The sequence below is a fragment of the Grammomys surdaster genome, unplaced genomic scaffold (genome assembly GCF_004785775.1).
Source record: "Grammomys surdaster isolate TR1022 unplaced genomic scaffold, NIH_TR_1.0 125807, whole genome shotgun sequence".
Classification (NCBI taxonomy): Eukaryota; Metazoa; Chordata; class Mammalia; order Rodentia; family Muridae; genus Grammomys; species Grammomys surdaster.
The window spans coordinates 313,328-336,587 of NW_021620638.1; the positions used below are offsets into that span (position 1 = coordinate 313,328).

A 23,260-nucleotide genomic window follows, 5' to 3' on the forward strand; every position below is an offset into this window, starting at 1 on the left:
GAGAGAGAGAGAGAGAGAGAGAGAGAGAGAGAGAGAGAGAGAGAGAGAGAGAGAGAGAGAATTTCATATTTTTTATCTGGCTTTCAGTAAGTGCTGAATTGACAGTTTTTGTCACCATAACATATTTAGCCACTGTACTTTCTTTTACAAGTTCTCTAATATTACATGCTAATGCCATGTGGATTACTGTGTGACGCTATTGCTAGAAAGGCATGAACAAGTGCCTTCTCATCTGCTGGGGTACTGACATAAAGGTAAGGATAACCCTGAAGTCCAGCTTAGTAAACAGTGAGTTTTATTCAGTTTCCTTAGGAAGACAGGTGAGGTGTTACTTATGGGGCTACACTACAACAACCCATCTCAGCATGGTGACAGTCCAGGAAAGCTGAGAATCAGTAAGTAGCATGCTATACAATTCACAAAAAGCTCAACAGATTAGAGACTGTCTGAGGCAGCTCGGGCTAGTCTGAGCCTCTTCAGGGCATCTTGGCTAATCTCTGTTTTTTCCCAGGTGTCTCTGCTGATCTAAGACTCTTCTAGACAGTGCTGCTTCTCTCAGAATCTCTCAAAAGTACTTATAGCTTATATATGCATGCTTGGGGAAGGAGAGGCCTAGTGAATCTGGTGAGTTTCAGGGACTTCCTGAAGTCATTGAGTTACTCCTTTTGTGAGTTTAAGGGGCTTCAAAGCAGTGTGTAATATCTATCTCCCTTTAGAACAGCTTATTGTTTTGCCTCCTCTTAATATTCTGACACCTAATAAGGGTTCATCTGGGATAGGCCATTGCTACACAACACAATGTATGAGTTGCTTATTTGTCACCTGGTCTGTATGGTAAGATACACTGACTGACTCAGCTCCATTAAAATCGGCCGTCACAGAGACACAACGGAGAAGGAAGAAACTCTGTTTGGGAACCATGGCAACAATGTGAAGTGAAGAAGGCAGCAGACAGGTCTGGAAAGTGTAAAATGTGAGGAAAGTAGTAGGCTTTTGCCTGCCTGTGTGAGCAAAGACAATACAGATTGGGCTCTAGCGAGATAGCTGCAAAGCGCTGTGCTCAAAAAGGGTTGGGCAGGAATGAGTGCTCACTGCGCCCCTCTTAACCCCATACCACGGGAACTGGGCTAAGTTCCCTAGCACTTTCCTCACAGTGAAGCAGAGACTTTTGATAACAGTTTTATTTCTTAAATTCCAGAATTTGAGAGGCTGAAGCCAGAGTCTTGGAGCTACATACTGAGATCCAGGATAGGTTGGGCTACAGAGTGAAACCCTGTCTCAAAACAAAAGCCTCAAATGCAAAAGATTTAATTTCTAGAAAATACATAAAAAACGAAAGCGTTTCCAACTGACCGCAAAGTTCTGTGTCCTTATTTGAGTCTCTTACTAGTATTTCCTGACAACTTATTTGTGACAAGTGGATAGTGCCCTGGATGATACTGTGAGGTCAATTCTGCGGATTACAGTGCTTTTAGGTAACTTATACATAAAAGAAAACTACGTGAATTGTTTTCCCCTTCTGTCCTCCCCTCTAGCCATCCTTCCTTTCATCCACCCCCCCCCCCCTCCCATCTCATCTTTATTACTCTGTTTGGAGCCTGGACCGGTAGAGGGCGCTCAGGTGCTGCGGTTAGGGAACAATCTTGGTTGCAGCTCCTGCAGTTTCCGCCTCCGCTGTCCTCTACAAAGTTCACACTCACGAACTGCCTTTGACGCACAGGAACAAACAAGATTCCAGTGTTCTAATTGAGTTTACGGTTTTGATGGGCTGCATTGCAGCTGTCGCTGGTCTCCTGCAGCTCGGGGCGGGGCGGTGGACATGGCACACCGCTCTTTGATTCCTGTTGCGGGGAAGGTGGTGGCGCGGAAAACAATCTAACTTTAAAGAGTACAGAAATGTGAAAAAATTAGGATCAATAGTCTTACCCAAAGGAGTGAGCTCAGTGCCTTCTTAGCGCAGTAGGCAGCGCGTCAGTCTCATAATCTGAAGGTCCTGAGTTCGAGCCTCAGAGAGGGCAAATACTTTTGACTAAAAAGCCTTAGGGCAGTTACGGTTTTTCAAACCTATAGTTTTATCATAGGACATACCGATTCGAACAACTGACGTACAGCATGAGTGAAATGAGGCCGTAGCCCTTTGGGATCTTTCTTTTTTTTTTTTAGTACTCCTTTACAAGACGGTTTTTTAAATGCCTATCAAAATGATAAAGCTAAAACTGCGCCTAATATCATAAATCTGTCAGTTACCTAGTGACCCGCTAGAAAACTGACACAAATCTAGGGGTTTCAAATAGTTCAGATATGGTATCTTGTTCTCCTGAAGTCAGGGCCTCTGCTGGAATAAGTTTCAAGTCTCTGGGGACATGGGGGGGTCAATTGACCAGAAATTGCAGATTCAGATGCCTACCAGAAGGTGGCAGAGTTTGAGAAAATAAATCACAGAACCCTTTACAGGGCTTCTACCTGTAGCCAACCAGAGAATTAACAGATCCGGAATACCGTTAAACTTCTTTCACTGTTGCATTGAGTTGCTAGGAGTTTCATAGCTGTTTCAAATTTAAGAGATTTAAGAATAAAACCCATTAGAGAGGGTATGGTGGTACATGCCTGCAATCCCTGCCTTCGAGAAGCTGAGGAAGGATTTCCACAAGACACAGGCTACCTACTATACAGTTCTGCTTATTTCACGACCACAGCTGCAGGCTATAGGAAACCAAAGTGGCTCGACATCATGACATAGCCATAACAAGTCCAAAGAAACATCTATAGTAGGACCAGCTGTCAATTCATTGGCACTATAGCGAATGAATCATTCATTACCCACCTCGCTAACCCACCTTTGATGATCAATAGCTTCATTCTGGGAGGACAAACTAACAACTAGATATATTCCACTACCAATACATGGGCACAGACATACAGGTCTTAAAACACAAAACACAATCTGTCTTTTATTGTGGTAGAGAATACAAAGGTTGTTATTATTGGTTGTTTGGGGTAATCCAGGGTTGCTCTATGTAACCCAGGCTGTTTTTAAATAAGTCTCCTGTCTCTGCCTCTCAAGTGCTGAGATTACAGGCATGAGTGAGACCACATCAGGCGTCATTATTGTATGAGTCACTCAAGACCAACAGGGTTTATTAAGCTTAGGAGTCCAGGTGATGACGGATAGCCAACAGCTCTCAATAACCTTTTGACAGAATAATGAAGTCTGCCTTTTGACCAATACCTCTGCTCTGTGTACAAAACCAAATCTTAGCTCAACAGTCAACAGGTCACAACCATTCAGTGAGCTTTTACAGAAACCAGGCTTATGATTACAAAACACTGCACAGAAACATCTCTTAAGAATGTAACAGCCGTTCTCGGACACATAACCATCAAAAGCATAAGACCTCAATCTCCAGTACTCCATGACAGGACAGAAATAAACCGAGCTTGAAAAACAAAAAACAAAAAAAAAAGCCTTTGGATTTTTAATGTCTTTGCCTCTGAGCCCCAATCTCTTCCTTAGCGACACATTGCAGCAGGGAGACTCCAGTTGTTATTTGTGCCTGTGCTATGGGGACCCCCTGGAGGAGCTTCATCTAAAAGTGACCTCCTATCATGTTTATTTAACACAAGCTTCCTGGCATTCCTTGGTTGTGACAAGTCTCTGCAATCTGTCTCCATCTTCACACGGTCTCTCCCTTATGTGGCTGTCCCTGAGTCTAAATCTTCCTCTTTACATTTACAGAAGCTCCAGGCACTGGGCTGTGTCCCACCTTAATACAGTAAGATCATTATCAAAACCCAGAGCTCACTCTTCCTGCTAGATGAAGCAGGATGCCCTTGGGAGGTGAAGGTGTCGGGATCAGGGTTCAAGGTCAGCCTTGGCTCTAAGGAACCCTATTCCACAACAAAACAGAATAAAACAAAACAACAACAAAAGTTGATTACTTATACAAAGAAAGAGTTTATTTCCAAACAAAGTCTCATTAATACCAGATACAAGGGATTAAAGACTTATCTTTTGGGAGGGGGATATCAAAACATGCCTAGAATGTTCATACATTTAAAATAAGGAACAAACCAGGCAGTAGTGGTAACAACTTTAATCCCAGCACTAGGAAGGCAGAGGCTAGTGGATCTCTGAGTTTGTAGACCACGCTGGTCTACAGAGTGAGTTCCAGGACACCCAGGGCTAAACAGAGAAACCTGTCTCAAAAAGAAAAGAAAGAAAAGAAAAGAAAAGAAGAGAAGAGAAAAGAAAGGAAGAGAAAAGAAAAGAAAAGGGAGGAAGGAAGGAAGAAAGGAAGGAAGGAAGGAAGGAAGGAAGGAAGGAAGGAAGGGAAAAAAGAAAAAAGGTATGTGTAGGTGGAGGAACTGAACTTTTGCACAAACGATTTAAAAATTAGAGCAATTATCTTACTATATACTTCATTAACCACTTATGTATGGGTCAGATGTTCATTTCAGATGTTTTATGCGCGTTTATCCATCCACTCCAGTCAACTCTATTTTGAGTTGACTTGTTGAGGTGAGCTTGTTACTCCTGCCCATTGAGCTAAAATAATTTGTCAGTGCTACCTCAACCACTGTGTGCAGCAGTTGAGGGTTGAAAATGGAGATTGGTACCTACTTCAACAGGGTCCCCAACAAAATGGCCAGAGATGAGATCCAGGAACAGCTAAGGGCAATTTCTTACTATTTTACATTGCTACTTATGGTACTTTCTGTATATACTGTTAATATTGTGACAGCTTCCATTGGGTAAAAAATTTTAAAACAGGGCCAGTTAGGTGGCTCAGGGGTACAGGCACCAGCCACCAAGCCTGATGACATAGCTGTCCCCCCCCAAAACTCACATGGTGAGAGAATTGACTTTCACAAGTTGTCCTCTGACCTCCATATGCCCACATGCTTGCACACACACACACACACAAAATAAATGTATACAAAAATTAAGAACACTTGCCAGTGAGTTCACGTGACAGGATGCTCTCTAAGTACTTGCCCCACCTCCTACACAGCCCATACCCTCTGCCCCAGACTTCATCAGTAGTTCACACAGTTACTTACTGTATATATTCGTGTTTGTGTATATGCCTCTCCTCCACTGACATGTTTTCATGACATGACAGAGTTTTCAGTTAGCTCTGTTCACAGGTGTATTTCCTCTTTGGAAATATGACTACCACATAAAAGACAAACCATGTTGGTTGAGTTAGTGGGTGAGACAATGCAAGATGAGCAGGTATAAACCTTTCATAAAGCCCTTGGTGGACTCAGTTTTCCGAGCAGTTCTTCCCTCCCCGCCTAAGTATCATTTGCTCTAGGCATACTTGGGTCTAGGAAACTTTAGCTTCCAGTCTATCATCTGTAATGCTTTCTGATTATTTTCTTAAGAGGTAACTGAGGTGTTCTTCCTAGTGTCCTCTTCACAATGTCAAAGACAGAGTTGGCTGTGTAACTTGGTGGTCCAGTGCCTGCCTAGCATGTGGAAGCCCTTTCCTACAACATAAAAAGGGAGGGGATGGTTGGATGAAGTGCTCAGCCTCTCCCTCCAAATGTTCTAGTTTTCCTTTACAATGGCTGATTGCACTGGAGATGTTTAGGATCTGGATCGATCATGTGTTATCTATGATTCTGGCCACCCCTAAACCTTACTAGAGTTTAATGTAAAGTTATGAAAAATGGTTGAGGTCCTGTCCATGCATCATTCTTTGGCCAAGTTTTTGAGTCTGATTTATCTCCATGAAATCTGTATTATTCTAAAAAGTATGAGGACCATGCCAGGTTACACAATCTTGTAAAGATAGTCACTTTGTAACAATTGCATTTCTACTGGGAAGATGCGAAAACAGAAGGCCCCACTGGGAGTCGAACCCAGGATCTCCTGTTTACGAGACAGGCGCTTTAACCAGCTAAGCCATGGAGCCATGTCCTAGCAGGTGGGAAAGACAGATGAATCTATCCCACTTTATTTCTGTTCGGTGGGGGGTGGTGGGGAAGGTAGTCTATACTAATGATATCCCCTCTTTTCTTTCTTTCTTTCTTTCTTTCTTTCTTTCTTTCTTTCTTTCTTTCTTTCTTTCTTTCTTTCTTTCTTTCTTTCTTTTTTCTTTTTCCAGAGAAGTGGTTGAAAAGATTCTGCGTCTTCTCTGATCAGAACGAAGACATCATACACGAGAGTCAGGGTCAGATATTTTTCTTTTATCACAAGGACAGGCATTTCAGGGAGAACAATCCGGCTTTGGAGTAACTGACAAAGACCATTCACGGCAAAGTAAATAAATGTGTAAGTGCAGCGCGTGTGTGAGCGCCTGTGTGCTGTTCAAGTCGTTGGCTGAGCTGTTGCATAAAAAGTAAACCGCTATATGTAGTGCGCTCGCTTGCCAAATTTGCTGGCTACTGCAGGCGTAAAAGGCGATCTTCAGCTAGAGGTGTCTGCAGGGTTACAACCTCTTTGAACTTCTTCAGATTGATTCCAAGAACCATAAAGACTTACTCGGATAATGTGGAGATGGATTATGGGGAGGCTGGAGCCTGCACCCTGGACACTGGAGACTAGAATGGCTTGGTTCCTTCGGAGTAGCCTGGAAGCTGGCGGTGCTGGGACTGCTGGAGAAAAGGAGGGATTTGGGATTAAGAAGGGGCTCTGGGAACCTGCTAGGCTACAGAGGTGGGGTAGTCAGAACCCATCTTCTTAGGCTGGAGGGACCGTGGAGAGTCGCAGCAGAAGTCTGGTGTGAGGGATGGGAAGCCCTTTGACGTCTAGCTGAGGTGATGTACACATGCAATGCCAACACTGGGAAGGCTGAGGCAGAGGGATTGCCTTGAGTCTGAAACCAACCTTGTTTACATAGCTCTGTTTTAAAAATAAAGAAACCTTAGAACAGAACTTTCTGCCACAGACTTGAAAACGCAGCAGGGAAACTTGGAATTTCCAGGGATTAAGTGAGTTTATTGTCCTAGAACCGGGTTCACCGAGTAAGGAACCTCATTAAAGATTCTGTGACCCACACTTTTAGTGATGCTAACATCCCATTAGATTGTTTGTGGCCTAATCACAGCTTATCTGATTACACGATAGGTTGTGGGGACTTTTGGCTTAAGGAAATTTCTCCAGCAATAATACTTATGGTGGTGATAACTAAAAAAGTAATATTAATATTCAGAGTACTGTAGCATCCTGGGGGGGCCTAAGACATGCCGAGCCAGTTTGCTCCTTTCTAGAAGGCTTTGTGCATAGTTTTCTTTGAGAACCAAGATCATTCATAGGAATTGGGTCAGGAGAAAAATGAAAAAAGAATGCTTTGTTCCCTTTATAAAGGGTTTTTATATTACCATTATTGTTGTTATCACTTGGACACACTCCAAACCTAAATTCATATCTCATGGAGCAAGGAAACTTCTGTTTCTGCTTCCCCTGGCTTTGGCTATCTTATGGTTTGGTATGGCATGTCCATACTGACTCCTGTGTTTGAACACTTGGTCCCCAGCTGATGGTGGCTTTGGGGGAGGTTGTGGTACCTTCAGGATGTAGGTCACTACAAGGCAGCCCTTATGGGGTACAGCCTGTCCTGCTGAGCTCTCTGAAGTTACCTCACACTTCTGCTGCCAGGGAAATACCACCAAGCTGTCAGAAGCACGATCAACTATGAACCAGAGAAAATCCCTTCCTCCCTCAAGTTGCTTTTGTATTTGGCCACATTGGCAAGAAAAATCACTAATGTAGGTTCCTCAGAATGGTGTTTATTTTCTCCTGTTCAGAGGCATAGTATCTGTATTTTTCAGTCTAGCAGCAGAATTGAGACATCCCAGATTCTCAGGCACACTGCAAATGGGCTATAAGGGGGTGAAGGTGAGAGAGTGCAGGCCCCCATTGCTAGAAGAGTTTCAGGGAGCCTCCAAGCCCTGAGAATCAAGTGTCTCAAATTCCTAGCCCCAGATATTGTAACATTGGCTGCTGCAAGAACCAAGGGGCTTGACCACCCATAACTCAAAAGCTATAACACTAACTGTGAGACCCCAGTACCTAAGGCTTGGAAACTGTAGCTGGTACTGACTGCTACCACCACCAGCTCCAGATAAAAGCTGAAGTTACAAATGCTCCCACGTGCAGACTGTCAGTAAGCAAATCACAGAGTAATAAGCCCCTACCCTAAACAGCTGGAGCAGGAAGTCTCTTCACTGTCAGAACTCACAGCCATCACCCTGTAGTCCTCTATCCTTGTAGCTATGACAAGCCCTAGAGCCTGTCACTAGACCTGGCCCTGTGACACTCAAGTAAGAGAACTGTAGACACCAGAAGAGCTACTTCTCCTACTAAACATTTTATCAAATGTTTAGCTGACCATTACTGGCAGTACTTTCCGGGACTGTGGCGCCTCTGATCAAGATCAGGTGTTGTTCTTTTTGACACGTTGCTCTATGTTTATGTGTTTTCAGATTTGAACAATAAGTATGAATTAATTAGAGGGGGTTCTTTCAGAAGCAAGACGTCTTCTTTTGGCTTATAGGGCTTAACTAAATGACCAGAATAGGAGGCACAGAGAGTCTGGCTCTAAAAACTCTGGGAACTGGGCATCTCTGCAGTATCTGTAATCCTAGCTACTTGAAATGCTGGAATGGAGGATTGGAAACTCAAGGCCAGCCGGGGCGACATACATAGGTCTGTGCTTTAGATCTGAACAGCAATGGGCCTACTGGCACAAAGCAGTGCAAAGGAAGATTCTAGAACACTTCTGAGAAAACCAGAATGTTGAATATGTAAGTAGGGAGGTCAAGAAACACATACGTACTGAAAGACATCACTCAGAGGCCAGCTGCTGTGGGCTCCTTTGTTTATTAGATTATTATTATTACTATTACCATTAGAGACAGTGATAATAGGAATGAATTTGAAGTTGGGAAGACTCTGGGCGAGAGCAAGCATCATCATTTGGTGTGAAGGACATCTGTACCCAGGTGCTATGACCTGAATGCACAAATAGAAAGGCTCCCAGAAAGGCTCTGGTAAGGTCTGAGCCAGAAGGACCTTGAGACCTACTGTGGTGGCAATGCCCTCTCTCCCCTTCATGTGAAGTGAGGTTTCTTCCCTCAGCCTTCAGAATTCCCTAAGAAAACTACAGGGTGGTGTGGTACCAAGGGGCCAAACAGAAGGAGAACTTGACAAAGCATGCCCAGCTTGGGAGGAGAAAAGGCTGGGACCCAGAGGATCTGGCCACCTGTTCCCAGTTCTTTTAACCCGACAGTGTGGTGAATGGTACAGAGGTCTCAGTGGTAGATTAGGATCTTTGTAGATTACTTTTTAGACATATGGGATTGTCTGGATCATCAATGCCAAAATATGACTGCCTTTTGGACTAGATTAGAAAAACTAGATATATCATAATCAGATATCTAGGTGGATCAATTTTCTTTGACTTAATTTTCAATGTATGTATATGCATACCACAAATAGAGAGGTCTGTACACGTTTATCCAGAGCTGTTTGCACATGCATTAGCAGGGACGCAGACTTTGGTCATATCGAGGGTGGTGAAGGAGTGGAGCAAAGGCGCTGTCTGTAAAGTGTGTCCTACTGGGTGCGGGTTTGGTTTAGGTACTCCATGATGTCTGACTGGACAATTCTGACAGGAGTCTTGTGGAACCAGCGCATGACAGGGACTCCATCAGGTCCCACCAGGAACTTCTCAAAGTTCCAGCGGATGTCATGGACCTTCATGGGATCCCAGAAGAGATATTCTGGAGAGCCAAAATTTTCAGAGGTAGGGGGGCAGGAGTTCTGGAGCAGAGATATGAAAATGGAGAGATGGTCTCATTTCTGCTTCTGTTGTCTGTTGCCTAGTCTCCTCTACCCACCACTGTACATCTCAACGTTTTAAACCCCTTCATGTGCTTCTGGCCCATCACAGACAAATCAGTGCATTGCCACTAGCACTCCAGGCCACTCTAGCCAGGTTAGAAGGTGACAGTGAAAAGCACCCCACTTTCCTGCCTTCCTCTAGGCTCATGCTTTCATCAAGAGGTTTCGGTAAAAACATAACTTCAGTCTGGCATGGTGGCGCATACCTTTAATCCCAGCACTTGGGAGGCAGAGGTAGGTGGTTCTCCAAGTTCAAGGTCAGCCCTTGGTAAGGGGTGGTGGTGGTGGGTGAGTATATATTTTTATATATTTAATATTTTTATATTTATTTTTTATATTTATTATTCATATTACATTATTTTTATATTTAATATAATATAAAAGTTATATATTATTAATATATTATATATAATATGATATGATATAATAATATATTAATAATATATAGCCATATTATTAATATATTTTATATATACATTTCCTAAGTGCTGAGATTTCAGGCATGAGCCACCACACCGATAGGACTTTTAATATTGCACAGCTCTGTATGGTTAATATCACTGTTTTGTTTGTTTTGAGACAGGGCCTTGTTCCATAGCTGTGACTAGCCTAGAAAGGACTATTTAGACTAAACCTAGAACTCACAGCCATCCTCCTGCCTCTGCATCCGAGTACCAGCATTATAGAAATGAGTACCATGTTTTGGCATGGTCTTCTGTGCTATAAAAAGCAGCTCGTGTGGTATAGCTTAGCCATAACTTATTATTGGAATAAATAATTGCCTTTTATGTTCAGTAAGTTGATCTTTTGTTTCAATTTACTGTGGATGAGTCAAGGTATCCACAGGAAGTGTTCTGCAGACCATTCTCTTGGGACACGTGACTAAATGATCCCTGTGGGGAAGGACCTTCTCCTAGCGGTTGTGGTTGTACTACTGTGATTCCTATCCTTTGGCAGTCTCTCCTCTCCTTGTCTTTGTCATCTCCTGACTTTATAATAGATCCTTTAGATAAGAGATTAACCTATTAATAAGTGTTAACTTGTATTTCACGGTCCCTTGATAAAGTAGGGATTTGATTAATGATTATTAAATAAGCAAATCATTAGCATTCATCAGAGGAGGTTAGTCTATGCCAGAGCTATCATGTATGTTTTCTCTGCTTGAGACTAATGCCTCATTTCCACGAACTTATTCCCTTTTATGAATCCCAGCTCATCCTCGATACCAGCCCCGTTGCTTCCAGCTTGCTCACTCACCTTTAGGAAGGAAAAAACCTTTTGTTCATTGTCTCCGTTCACATCCCCCTTCTCAAAGAGCTGGAAATTGGGGACATAGCCACCGCCTGGACGCACATATCTGCAGTGAAACAAAGTGTTCCCAAGAGAATCCAAATTAAGTCAAGGAGGACTAGGAATGGCTGCCAGTGGTCCCCACAAAGGCACAGAAAGGACTGCGGAAAGAGAGGGGATGAAGACAAGTGTCTGGAGTCAAGATCCCAAGCAAGGGGCTTTGTGGAACTGAAGAATTCTAAGACACTAGGGAAGGGATGTTTTGACTTCAGATTTCCATGCACATCTTCATTCTTTCCCCTGAATGCCTTTTCCGTAAATCTTCCCTACTCTTGTCCTCAATGAAGCCAAGTGTGGGAAGGGTTCTTGGGCATTTCTGGCTGGACTAGATGGAATTCAAGGCATCACGGTGACATTCTTCAGCCCATTGTTCTATCACCTTCCCCTAGAAGATTCCAGAATGGGAAGGTAATGAGGCAGATGAGGAAGGGCATCTCTGGGGCCCCACACAGCACTCACTTGAGTCCAAGGAGGATCTCTGAGTTCTTTCCAGGTTCTTGTTTTCCAAACTGGTTGCACGGAAAGCCCAGCACAGTGACGTTGAAGGACTTCAGCTCCTCCTGCAGTGTGTTCAGTTCTGTAGGTAGAGGATGAACAGCATGGCAGGGCTCCTACTGAGAACTCGAGATGTGAAGGACCCACTGTGCTGACCCTCTTGTCATGGGAATACACTGAGGACTATGAGAAGCTGCAGACATTAAGTAGGAAGAGCCGATCGCTACAACACATTGTCTCTGGGAACTCATCTCAATGCCTACTGGTTTTGTGGCACAGGGTTTCCCAAAAAATCGTTCTTCACCTGGCACACAGAGTTTACTTAAAGCAAACAGACACAGATTGATTTGACTTATGAAAAATAAGGAAAGGGCAAACAAAATGAATGTGTTCCCTCCTGCCCTCACACCAAGTCTCATGATGGCACCTCTGACACTTCTGACACTTTCCCAGAACACTCTTTGCTGTTGCATATTAGAAGTGATAGAAAGAAACAAAAAATCAGAGTCAGGCTGCATATGGTGGTGCTTATCTATAATCTTAGCAAGTGGGAGATAGAGGCAGGGGCATGGCCATAAGTTTTAGGTCAGCCTGATCCAGGTAGTAAGTTTTAGGCCAACTAAGTCTATATAGTGAGACAGCTTCTCTAAAAGAAAAAAAAAAGCAAAACAAAACCAAAACAAACAAACAAAATGCCGTGAAGCCTGTTTGCATGGCATTCTCCACCCTGAGGCCTCCCATTTTCGGCTGCTCCTCACAGATCAAGAGCCTCTTAGCTGTGTGCTTGCCTGAGCCACTCTTCTGTCCTCGGTTATTTTCAGTTTGGAGTTACACCTCAGAACCAGACACTGAGCTCATTCAGCCTCAGCTCTGCTAGCTGGGGTCTCCACTAGCAGAAGAAGCTAGGAAGAAGCTCTTCCCAGATGAGAGTGTCTCCAGGTTTCAACATATTTCTTGTATATTTTATATGGATATATATATTTACTAAGTGTTAGATGAAACTAATTTTTGAGACAGTGTTTCCTGTATGACTAGCATGGTGGCCAACTCACTGTGTAGCCAAGGATGACCTTGAACTTTTGACCCTATGGCTTCCACCTTCCCAGTGCTGGGCTTAGAGATCTGCATCACCATAATTGCCTGAGATGACCACCAGTCCAGCACTGCCCAAACCGTGCAGTGGTGTGTGTGTGTGTGTGTGTGGCATTTTAATATAACTACGGCTAAGTCAAGCATCCTCCTCTGAATGATAACTTCAAAATACCAAAATTTGATGACATATGTGTCCTAGATGAGACATTGCATTATACAAATTTAAATAGTATTTAGAAAGGAGAAATTCCTGAAATTTGTAATTACTATAGTTCCATTAAAACATGACTTTGAAAGTGAGATCTTGTCTCAAAAACTGTTTCTAAACAGAGCCTGCTGTTTATCACTAGTCAACTATGTAACAATGTCAATGAGTAGAATTTGTAAAAACTTGTTCCTGCATTACTTTAGTCCATTTACCTGTGGCATTTTAGTCAATAAACTTTTGAAGTTATCTTAGTTCTAGAGAAAAGAATGCAGGTCTTCACATGTTTTCAGCAAGCCCTTTATGCACCAAGCCTTCTCCCTTGTCTCCTGGTGTTTGTTTTTGTTTTGATACATGGTCTTAAAAAGTCACCCGATGGTTGAGGCCTAACCAATGGTTGAGGTCCTTCTGCCTCCAGCTCACAAGGGCTGAGATGACAGGTTTGTGTGCTGCTACACAATGCTGAGGATCAAACCCAGGGCTTTGTGTGTGCTAGGTAAACACTCTGCCAACTGAGCCATATCTCCAGCCACATAATCTGTATTATAACTCCCATTTTCATTCTTGGCTTAATGCAAACCAATCTCCAATGTGGCCTAGGAGTCACAGGGAGGGTTCGGTATTCTATCAACTCAACAAAGTGTCAACATCCCAGTACACAACCTTTGTTAACCATGACAAATCAGGACTGTTCTACAGTCATATCTGAACACACACACACACACACACACAGAGAGAGAGAGAGTTTACACCGCAAGATGACCGCGTATCATCCTGCCAATATAAATGGCTGCTGCTTTACCAGTTAGAGCTTCAGCCTTTCTGTTTCTCTCACCATACAGATATGATTTCTAAAGATAACCAATCACATAATTGCCCCCTTCTTCATTTCCTGACAACTCTTAATCCAGAGCAGCAGTCTAGTTCCTTAAATCCTTCCCCACACTGCCTGATGCCAGCTCACACGGCTTGAGTGTTCTCTATCCCTTTCTGAGAAGCTTCTTTGTTCCCTGTGGTAGCTTGGCAACAATACCCACTTGTTCAACCACAAATGTATTCTTAATGGCTGTCTAACAAATCTTGGGGAAAACCTTAGATCTCAAGGATGGAGATAATTCTGACATTAATGTGGCAGAATGGGACGAGTTAGGCTTCCCATTCATTCCCATCGTATGGAGTCATTGTGCTAATCCATCCCTCAGTCCCAGCAGCATGGAAAACCTTCTCCAGTCACAGTATGGTGGGTGATATGGCAAGCTAGTGCTGATAGAAAATTGAAATATGAGTTCTTACCAGGGTACGTAGCTGTCAGGCCACAGAAGGACGCCACATTGACAAAGAGGATGTGTTTTCCTGCATACTGCTGGAACTGAACATATTCCCCACCGTCTAAGGTGTTGGCTCCATACTCATAGACGGTGCCAGCCACCCCTTTGTTGCAATCCACCTGTAATAAAACACAAGTGCTGTAATGGTATGACCCGATAGACTGTAATCCTCAACATCTGTCAGCATTTTCAAAGCACTTGAAGATTTTTCATGCAGTATCTTAAAATTTCTAAGAGCTGAAGAATTTCTGTTTGATGAATTCCACAGCCAAGCAGGCATCAGTGGTGAATAGATCTGAGTCCCCATAGATAGTGCCCTCTCAAGCAAGCTGTGACCTTGCTTGATAGTAGATAACCTATGACTGTACAGCTACCATGTATTTTACATGTACTCTTACCCTTCACATACCCAATAAAAGAGGTCAAAGCTCAAAGGTCAGACTTATGGACGTATATAAGCATCATGAGAGCATCTTAGGAATGCTTGGACTTCCAAGAAGACATACTGGATCAAAAGCTCTAGAAGTGACACCCAATCACCAGTGGGTTCTCTGTTTAGCTAAGGTCTGGGAGTCACTGTGCTCTGTGATGAGGCTGTCCCTCACCTTTCACAGAAGGGAGCTACAGTTGGCAAAAGATTCGTATGTAGCTTAAAGCCACAAGTGAGATTGAGGTTTTCAACATGTTTCTCTGATTTTAAAGTTAAAATGCATCAGTCCCTCGAGTCATCTGCATTAGTCCTATTTTGCCCTCTAAGATGTATGCACACTTTTTTTTTTACAGGGATGGTTACTAACTCCTATCTAGAGATAGATAGTCTTGGATACCAATCTGTCTCCCTGGCTCCTTGTGAAGCCACAGTGTGGTGATTGTCCAGCTCCTTGGAGCAGCACCAAAATCTGAGGAGAAGCCCTTATACAGTGCCTCGCCCTGTCTTCACCTCCCATATCCCCTCACCCCCCCACACCCTCTGAATTCAGTCTCTGTGTTTTAGTAGTCACTGAAGAAAAGTTCCTCTTTCCCTAAGCCCCGAGCCCATGGAGCCCACCCAGTTCAGTGCCCACTTTTTAGTAATTCCTCCTGGATTTGGCCCAATCAGTCTGAGAACAACCAGCCTCCCTCCCAGCTCACTTGCTATTTAATCAACTGTTTCCTAGGACCCATGGGGCTGCTCCAAGTTACAGATCAGAATGGAAGAGGACAGGTTCAGGGTTGTCAGACAGCCACCAAGGGGGACTGACAAAAGCAGATGGGGACTTTTTTCAAAGATCTACTAGGTGCAGAAAAGCAGAGAAAGTGCATGGAAAACACAGTAAAGCACCATGATGCATAGAGGTAGGAGAGCTGCCGAGGCAGTCAGCATCAGAGGCAGAAGTCTGTGAAGAAAGGCTACTAAGCAGCGCTCTCCCTTTAAGAACAGGATAGATCCCTAAAACTCACCAGTAGACAAGTTACTTATCAGATGTTTGAAATCAGTTTAGGTCCACTGGTGGGGGTGGGTGAGTCAGCAGGGTGTGTTCCTGTGTGTGTTTGTGTGTTTGTGTGTGTGTGTGTGTGTGTGTGTTTCTTACCTTCGATTTTTGAGGGCTCAGAGTCTCCTGAGCCAAGGCAGCCATAAACAATGAGAAAAGACAGGAACCCCAGAACTGCTGGGCCATGGTTGTACAAGGAACACTGAGTCTCGAACCTCAGGAACTGTGATCCCTTTTGAGTATCCCCAGCAGACATCAGTTTGAAGATGCACAGCCAATCACAGCCCTCCTCTCACTCCCCACCTCTCTCCTTTCTCTTCTCCTCACCCTTGCTCTTCTAATACAGGAGACACGTGGGTAGGCACAGGTTCTGACAGGTGAAGGTGACAGGAAGGTGGACGCTTTTCCTGTCTGCAACCTGAGATGCTGTGCCTCCTTCTCCCAGTGACTGGAGTAACTCAAGCCACTGAATTACAAGCTACTTTTCCACAAAATATTCTTGAGATTTGCATGCAAACTAAAGTTTGAAAAGCATTGACCCAGCTTGTCATCAGTGATGCCGGGCCAGGAGACACAGGCACTCGAAGCCTGAGAAACTCTCTTCCCCCTTAGGAACCTCTACTCAGATAAAGGCAGATCCTTGCCTATGCCCCAGAAAAGAATTTCAGGACCAGCCAGAACAAAGCACTTTGTGAGTTTATCAGGTATTTAGACAGAGAGACCTATAGGAAAAAACAGTGTACAAGCCCCAGACACAGCTGTCTGTGCTGCTGTGCAGTTCTAGGCCAATTCTCAATGCTCCTAATTTACAGCAAGATTAAGTGATGCTCAGAATTTAAACAAGGTTTAAAAGTTAGAAATACATGTCGTGGTTTAGTTTGTAGATATTTAAATGTTAATTTAGCATTGTGTGTGTGCTGTGTGAGTGTGCATGTGAGAGTCCCAGGGCAACTCCGTGGGGCTAGCTTCCTTCCTCTACCTTCCACGTCCTCCAGAGATTAAACACAGGTCAGCAGGCTTGTAAGGCTAACTAACCTGTACAAATGGAATTATCTTGTCATCCATGGTTGGATTTTTTTAAAGGCAAGCTTTCACATCTAGAAGAAGACCCCCAGGCTGTCTTCTTATTGATTATGCAGCCAATGATGGCCCTCAACACCTGCTCTTCATCACACTTGCAGAAAGGCAGGTATTTGTACTCACCGAGCCATCTCTTCAGCCCCTACGACAAACCACTTGTAAATAAAGTTCTTCACACTTACCCCAAAGCAGGCACTTTGCTTAATGTATCTTGTATGTCCTCTTGGTCATCTCTTCTTTTGCTCTCTCCCCTAAATAGCTTTGTGTTTCTCCATTTTTCATTCATAACTGCCATATCACTGTCATGCCCAGTGAAACCAACAGTAGTCACTTAATGTTATTTAGGACCCAACTCGGTCTCAAACAGCCTGAATTATATCAATGCTGGTGATTCTTAAGCAAAAACCATTTGATGAATACTCAAAGCACGAAACATACTCAGAGGTCTGGAGATGTGGCTCAGTGGTTAAGAGCACCAACTGCTCTTGCAGAGGTCCTGAGTTCGATTCCCAGCAGCCACATAGTAGCTCACAATCATCTATAATGGGATCTGATTGATGCCCTCTTCTGGTGTGCATGAAGGCATAAAATAAATACCTATTAAAACAAAAAAGAAAGAAACATACTCAGTCCCTGAAAAGTGACATGGTGATCACCTATACAGATGACAATTTATTTATTCATGCTCCTGATGGAAGCTGTTTGCTTTACTTCCATTTTACACTATTGTGGATAAGACTGAGATGAACATTCTCATTCAAGCTTTTCTGTTCAATATTTTCATTTTTTTCTTGAGTATTTAGGAGTGGGATTGTTGGGTCATTGGTTCTATGTGTTTAACTTTATAAAAATACTAATTCCCCTAAGTGGTTTCACTGACTTAGCTCTTTAGGGGTCATAGTTTTCATCTGCTTCACCTGCAGCACATCCACACATACACGTCTGAGCACGTGAGCACACTGAATCTTAAGATCCTTCTCTGCTTTAAGCAGTCTTCACTAGTAGAATTGTTAAAGGTTGAAGTTTTGTTTTAAATTTATATACTGTGTTGTCTAGTTGACAAAAGCTACAGATATTTCAGGGAAGAGGGACCCTGAATTGAGGAAGGACCCTATCATATTAGTCTGTAGATAAGCCTGGGATGTCTCTTCTTGATGGATGATTGATGGAGAAGGTCCAGCCCACTGTGGGCAGAGCCATCGCTGAAAAACGTCATCGTGGGTGCTATAAGAAAACAGGCTGAGCCGGGCGGTGGTGGCGCACGCCTTTAATCCCAGCACTTGGGAGGCAGAGGCAGGCAGATTTCTGCGTTCGAGAGTTCGAGGCTAGCCTGGTCTACAGAGTGAGTTCCAGGATAGCCAGGGCTACACAGAGAAACCCTGTCTCGAAAAACCAAACCAAAAAAAAAAAAAAGAAAACAGGCTGAGCAAGCCAGAGGCACAATCCAGTAAGCATCACTCCTCCCTGGCCTCCACATCATGTCCTGCCTTGACCTCCATCTCTGACTTCCCTTAGTGATGGAGTGTGACCTGGCAGTTATAAGATGACCTTTCCTCCCCAAGTTGCTTTTGACCATGGTGTTTCATCATAGCAATACAAACCCTAAGACATATATTTTGCAAGCAAAAGCAAATTGAATGAAGCCCCAGATGACCATAAATCCTAAGAGGTAGGAAGTAGGAATAGGACATCCTGTGTCCTGTGGATGTAGAGAGGTGCTAGTAGGCAGCCATTGGGGTGGGATCAGTTAAAAGGGACATTCAGGACACAGAGCCTGATTCCCCAAAGTTAAAAACAAAATAGCCAGGATTACCAACTGTGGTGGCTCATGCCTGCAATCCCAGTACTCAAGGGACTGAGGCAAGAGGGTTACTGTGAGTTCAAGTCTAACCTCAGCCACAGGGTGAAGCTGTCTCAAAAACAAACACTGAAACAGCAGCCAACAAAAGGGCCCCCTCAGTGCTATGAGAGGAATTAGCCACCCTAAGAGTTTTTAAGGGATTTGGATGGAGGATTTGGGATAAACAAGGAAATAAGATAAGATAAAGGTTTCCTTATCCTAATCCCATTTATTAAGTAAGCTCATAATCCTATACTGTTGTGAAATACAATCCTTGCAGATTCTAGCATGTCTCTGCACCATGGACCTGGCAGTGGCTGCTTTTCAGACTATCTGGTGAAGAGTGTTTTTCTATAGCAAACAACACTGGAAAAAATCATATCCCCTTCAGTAAGGGAAAGTTTGCCTGCACCCTGAGGGTAGAGTTCATCTCTACTCCACAAAGAAAAGGCACACATGCCCACTGCTCTTTACGAAGCATTGGGGTCCCCACTGACTCAGAATGCCTCTCCTGAAATGCAATTCATCCTAAGCCAGGTAATCTCTCCCTCTTTGGTCACTCTTCTGAGACCTGGGAACTCAGCCTACATGATGTCATAACCTGCATGCTCTGACATCCTAGACTGCCTGCCCTGATGTTCTAACCTACACACCCTGCCCCGGCAACCATGTATCTTCCTAGAACCATAGTATGTTAGAACGCTGACTTTTAGCTTGCAATTAAGACAAAAGTTTTCTCACTTCACAGTTCTTTCCAGTTACATATGATGTCCTCAATGGCCGTAAAACATCTTCCTCTTCACAGTTCCATATCATCATTTGTCAACAAGGGGAACTGCACCTAACACCGAGGGATTAAAAATCAAACAAACAAAAACCACAGGGATATGATTACAGAGATACCACAAAAAAATAGAAATAGATACACTCCATAGGACCCAGACAAGCCACTCTTCAGCATATAGCCAAAAGACTCTCTATTCTACTGCAGACTTATGTGCATGTCAGTGTTCACTACTGCTCTATCCAGAATCACTACAAAATGGAAACAACCTGAATCATCAACTGAAGAATGGGCAAAGAAAGCCCGTCCTAATCTTCAGTGTTTGACCTGGAGTACCTGTAGAAGACAGAAGACTAGAAAGACGCCTTTGAAGATGGGGAAAGTGCCCCGAGAGGGGGGATAGTACAGCACACAGGTGCATGAAGGGGTAAGAGAGAATCATGGGTGGCAGTGAAGACGGGGAGGAAAGGGTACAGCAGAGGAGTGGGTAGAGAAGGGTTAACTAACACTAAGGATGTTTGGAAAAAAATAGAAACCTACATTTTATAAGCTTCCTAAATATAATTTTTTAAAAAGAGCTTAATTGGAATTCCCTGCATGGAGGATATTCTCCTAGAAACCATAAGTTACTAACAAAAAGCCCAGTGCCAACTGGAGTTGTTGGTTGGTGGGGTTCCAGGAACCCCCTAACACGATGTGTGCTATTGTCATTCTACGTGACTGTCCACAGAACTTAACAAAGAGTCCCTATTGGTGAAGACACCGCACATTTTTCTCATTGTGTCATGGATTTATAAACTTTTGGGCTTTGGAGCAAGCATTTTCTTGCATTTTGTTTTAGAAAGTTGTTTTGTTGGAACATGTTGGGAGAAGGTAAACCCTTTGCTCCATGAAACAATCCAATCAAACACCTCTCAGATCCTGAGAAACAAAAGGTACCAAACTCATCAGAGATCCCTAAATCCGCAGTGTTGCCCAAAGGCCAGAGTCCAGCGTTGGCCTGCTGCAGGCCTTTCTCCCTCCCTCTGGCCTTCTCTTTCATATGGGTTTTCATAAGGAACCCACACTGGTGTGGGTTCCTTGAGTTCCTGGCGTTAGGCATGGACACAGTGCACCCACACTCTCCTCCAGCCCACTAAATCCAGTGCACTGGACAGGAACAAGGCCTCGGGGAGGACACATTATTCCCCTCATCACCGCCCTAGCTCAGCCTCTGAGGAGCAGACTTCCTTTTGGAGCCAGTCAGAGGAGGGATAGTTGGCATAAAAGACAGCCCCATCAGGAGTTTGTCCCAAGCTAGTTTGCTTCAGTGAAGACCCAAGTTAAGCTATATTGCCCCAAAGTTTATCACAGCAGGCACAGAGGTGGGGAAGCTCAGAAAGCTTAGAGCCATGAAGTTGAAAATGAAGTATACAAGGACGATTAGTGAGATTCCTGTATTTTCCAGCATGTATTATGGAGAATATCCACCAGCTTTAGAGGGACAAGTAGATTTGAATAAGAATTCAAGTTTATGGTCTGGATCTGTACTGTTGTGAGACTTTAGTCAAGACTTTTTTTTTTTTCCTTTCTGAATTTGCCTCTTCCGGTTTTGACCTAATGAGGTCTGCCTCGTTTCTGTAACTGGCTGATTGTAAAGCTGGATGAGATTACTGGTGTGCAACATAGTCATGAACTATGAATCGTATGTGAGCATAGGTGGCAGGCATTCCCTTACAGGGGCAGAGTTGGAGTGGTGCTGTGCTCCGCTCTTGCAATCTAGGGAACAGGAAGATCCCGGATGCGGATCCACATAAGACGGCAGAAGGATCTAGTTCAGAACAGCCAAGAAAAAAAATTGGACAAAAGTGTCTGAGTTGGATATGGGTAGTAGCAGAAGACACAACTTGAATTAGAGGTTGAGAAGTATACTGGTCTCAAAAGGTCATGTGCTCCCTTTGAGTTCAGAGACACTAAAACCAGAAACCTAGTGCTGAATTTCAGGTGGGATTACATCATGAACAAAGACTAAAATCCAATCGGTCACCCACCGGGTATGTGACCTTGAGCAAACCACCCAGGCTCGTATGAATCCCAACACAGGAAGACCACCGTCTGAAGCAGAAGCAGAACAAGACTGAGATCTGATCCCTCCCACTCTAGTCTCCCACCACATTTAAGATGACAGGAATTTGAAAATTAGAAAGTTTTTAAAGATTTTCAAGACATAGTTCGGCTTAGCGTTGGACTGGCTTTTACAGATTTTATATAAGGCACGTGTTCAACTATTTGCAGTTAATTTTTTTTTTTTTTAGGTTTTTCGAAACAGGGTTTCTCTGTGTAGTCCTGGCTGTCCTGGAACTCACTCTGTAGACCAGGCTGGCCTCGAACTCAGAAATCTGCCTGCCTCTGCCTCCCAAGTGCTGGGATTAAAGGCGTGTACCACCACCACCCGGCTGCAGTTAAAATCTTATTTGTTAAAATTATATTCCTTGTCATTTCTGTGGAAACTTCTGGTCCCTTCAAATATTTATGTACACAACACATCCATCCACGCAACTGTATAAAGTTTTCTCCATCTCAGTGGCTCTGTATCAGGATGGGAGTCTGCCCTGCCCGGATAGAACTGGTAGGTAGGTCAAGGACAAGTTCAATGGCTCTTCTCTGGAAGTTTGTTTCTCTTAGTGCTTGGGATCAGCAGGTGACAGCAATGGGTGGCAGCAGGTGGGACCCTCTTGTGTTGTGACTACCTGTCAGGTCTTGAATGTGAGACTTAAGGACTAAGGACTCTTAGCCTTTAACACTGGCGGGGATTGCTGCTCTTGGCCTGGGATATGAGACCCTTGTCCTTAAACTTAACAGTTCTCTAGAGCCTCCTGGCACCCAGGCCCTGCAGCTTCTCTTCTCTGGTTCTTTCTAGCTCTTGCCAATCTTCACTCTCAGCTCTCTGCCCTCCTTTGCCATCGCCCCAATTTCCACATTCTTTCTTCCCTGGCTGCATCCAGACTGTTCGATTGCTGCTTCAATTGTCAGACATCTCCTCTGCAACATATTGACAGGAGTTTCTGCTGCCTTCACCTAACTGGTTTTCTCTCTGTTAGCAGCTCAGCCTTCACTACAAATGTCCATAAGAAAAGAGCCACTCAAGAGAAGCTTTTTATCAGGTCTAATGTTACCATACCCAGAGAGGCAGTGTAGCGTGTAGAAGGATGTCTCCCAGCCTGCTTACTGAGCTCAACCAAAGCCCAGGAAAGGAGCTCTGGACCAATCATAACCACTTGTTTGGACCAGATTGTTGTGGACAATTCACAAGCCCTGTCTTTTATCGGGCACAGAAGTCCCTCTGCTAAGCCATCAGGAAAATCGTCACTCTGACATAGACAGAAATGATTGCAGGGTTGTGTAGAGTTCAAGGCTTGTCATATCAAAAAGTCTGGTACAAACTGTTTCAAACATATCCTGGCTAGGAATATGCCTTCAGGGGCTGGGACAATCAGTTGCGATGATTGATAACTGCGTCATGTTTCCAAGATGTCTTTAAAGTGTTCCAGGTGGCTGATGTTGGTAAGAATCATCTGGCTAGCTGTTTTGACACATAGTCCTTTAGTTCACAGCGACTGTGGCAGCATGGCAGAGTCCAACAGCTGCCAGTTAGGGAGTAAGATAGCCTCATGGACACCTCTTAGCTTAAATTCAGAAAGATAAACATCAAAAAGAGTGCAATAAGAACTTACAATAAATAATCAAGGTAATTTTAGGGTATTTTGCCAGCATTTTAATAG

The 23,260-nt window shown here is 43.8% G+C and overlaps 1 protein-coding gene and 2 non-coding genes across 3 annotated transcripts; 1 reads left to right on the forward strand and 2 right to left on the reverse strand.

Annotated features, from left to right (window-relative positions):
• Nucleotides 1-1,945: 1,945 nt before the first annotated feature.
• On the forward strand, nt 1,946-2,018 carry Trnam-cau. Its single transcript has one exon. It is a non-coding gene; the product is annotated as a tRNA-Met (tRNA).
• A 3,829-nt stretch (nt 2,019-5,847) lies between these two features.
• Trnat-cgu lies at nt 5,848-5,921 on the reverse strand. The gene has a single exon. It is a non-coding gene; the product is annotated as a tRNA-Thr (tRNA).
• A 3,179-nt stretch (nt 5,922-9,100) lies between these two features.
• Nucleotides 9,101-16,022, reverse strand: Gpx6 (glutathione peroxidase 6). The gene is made up of 5 exons (XM_028789283.1): nt 15,895-16,022; nt 14,289-14,442; nt 11,663-11,780; nt 11,111-11,210; nt 9,101-9,772 (listed from the first exon to the last, which is right to left on the reverse strand). Exons 1-5 carry the CDS (start codon nt 15,979-15,981, stop codon nt 9,566-9,568), a joined length of 666 nt encoding a protein of 221 aa, XP_028645116.1. The 5' UTR covers nt 15,982-16,022; the 3' UTR covers nt 9,101-9,565.
• Between the last annotated feature and the right edge of the window lie 7,238 nt (nt 16,023-23,260).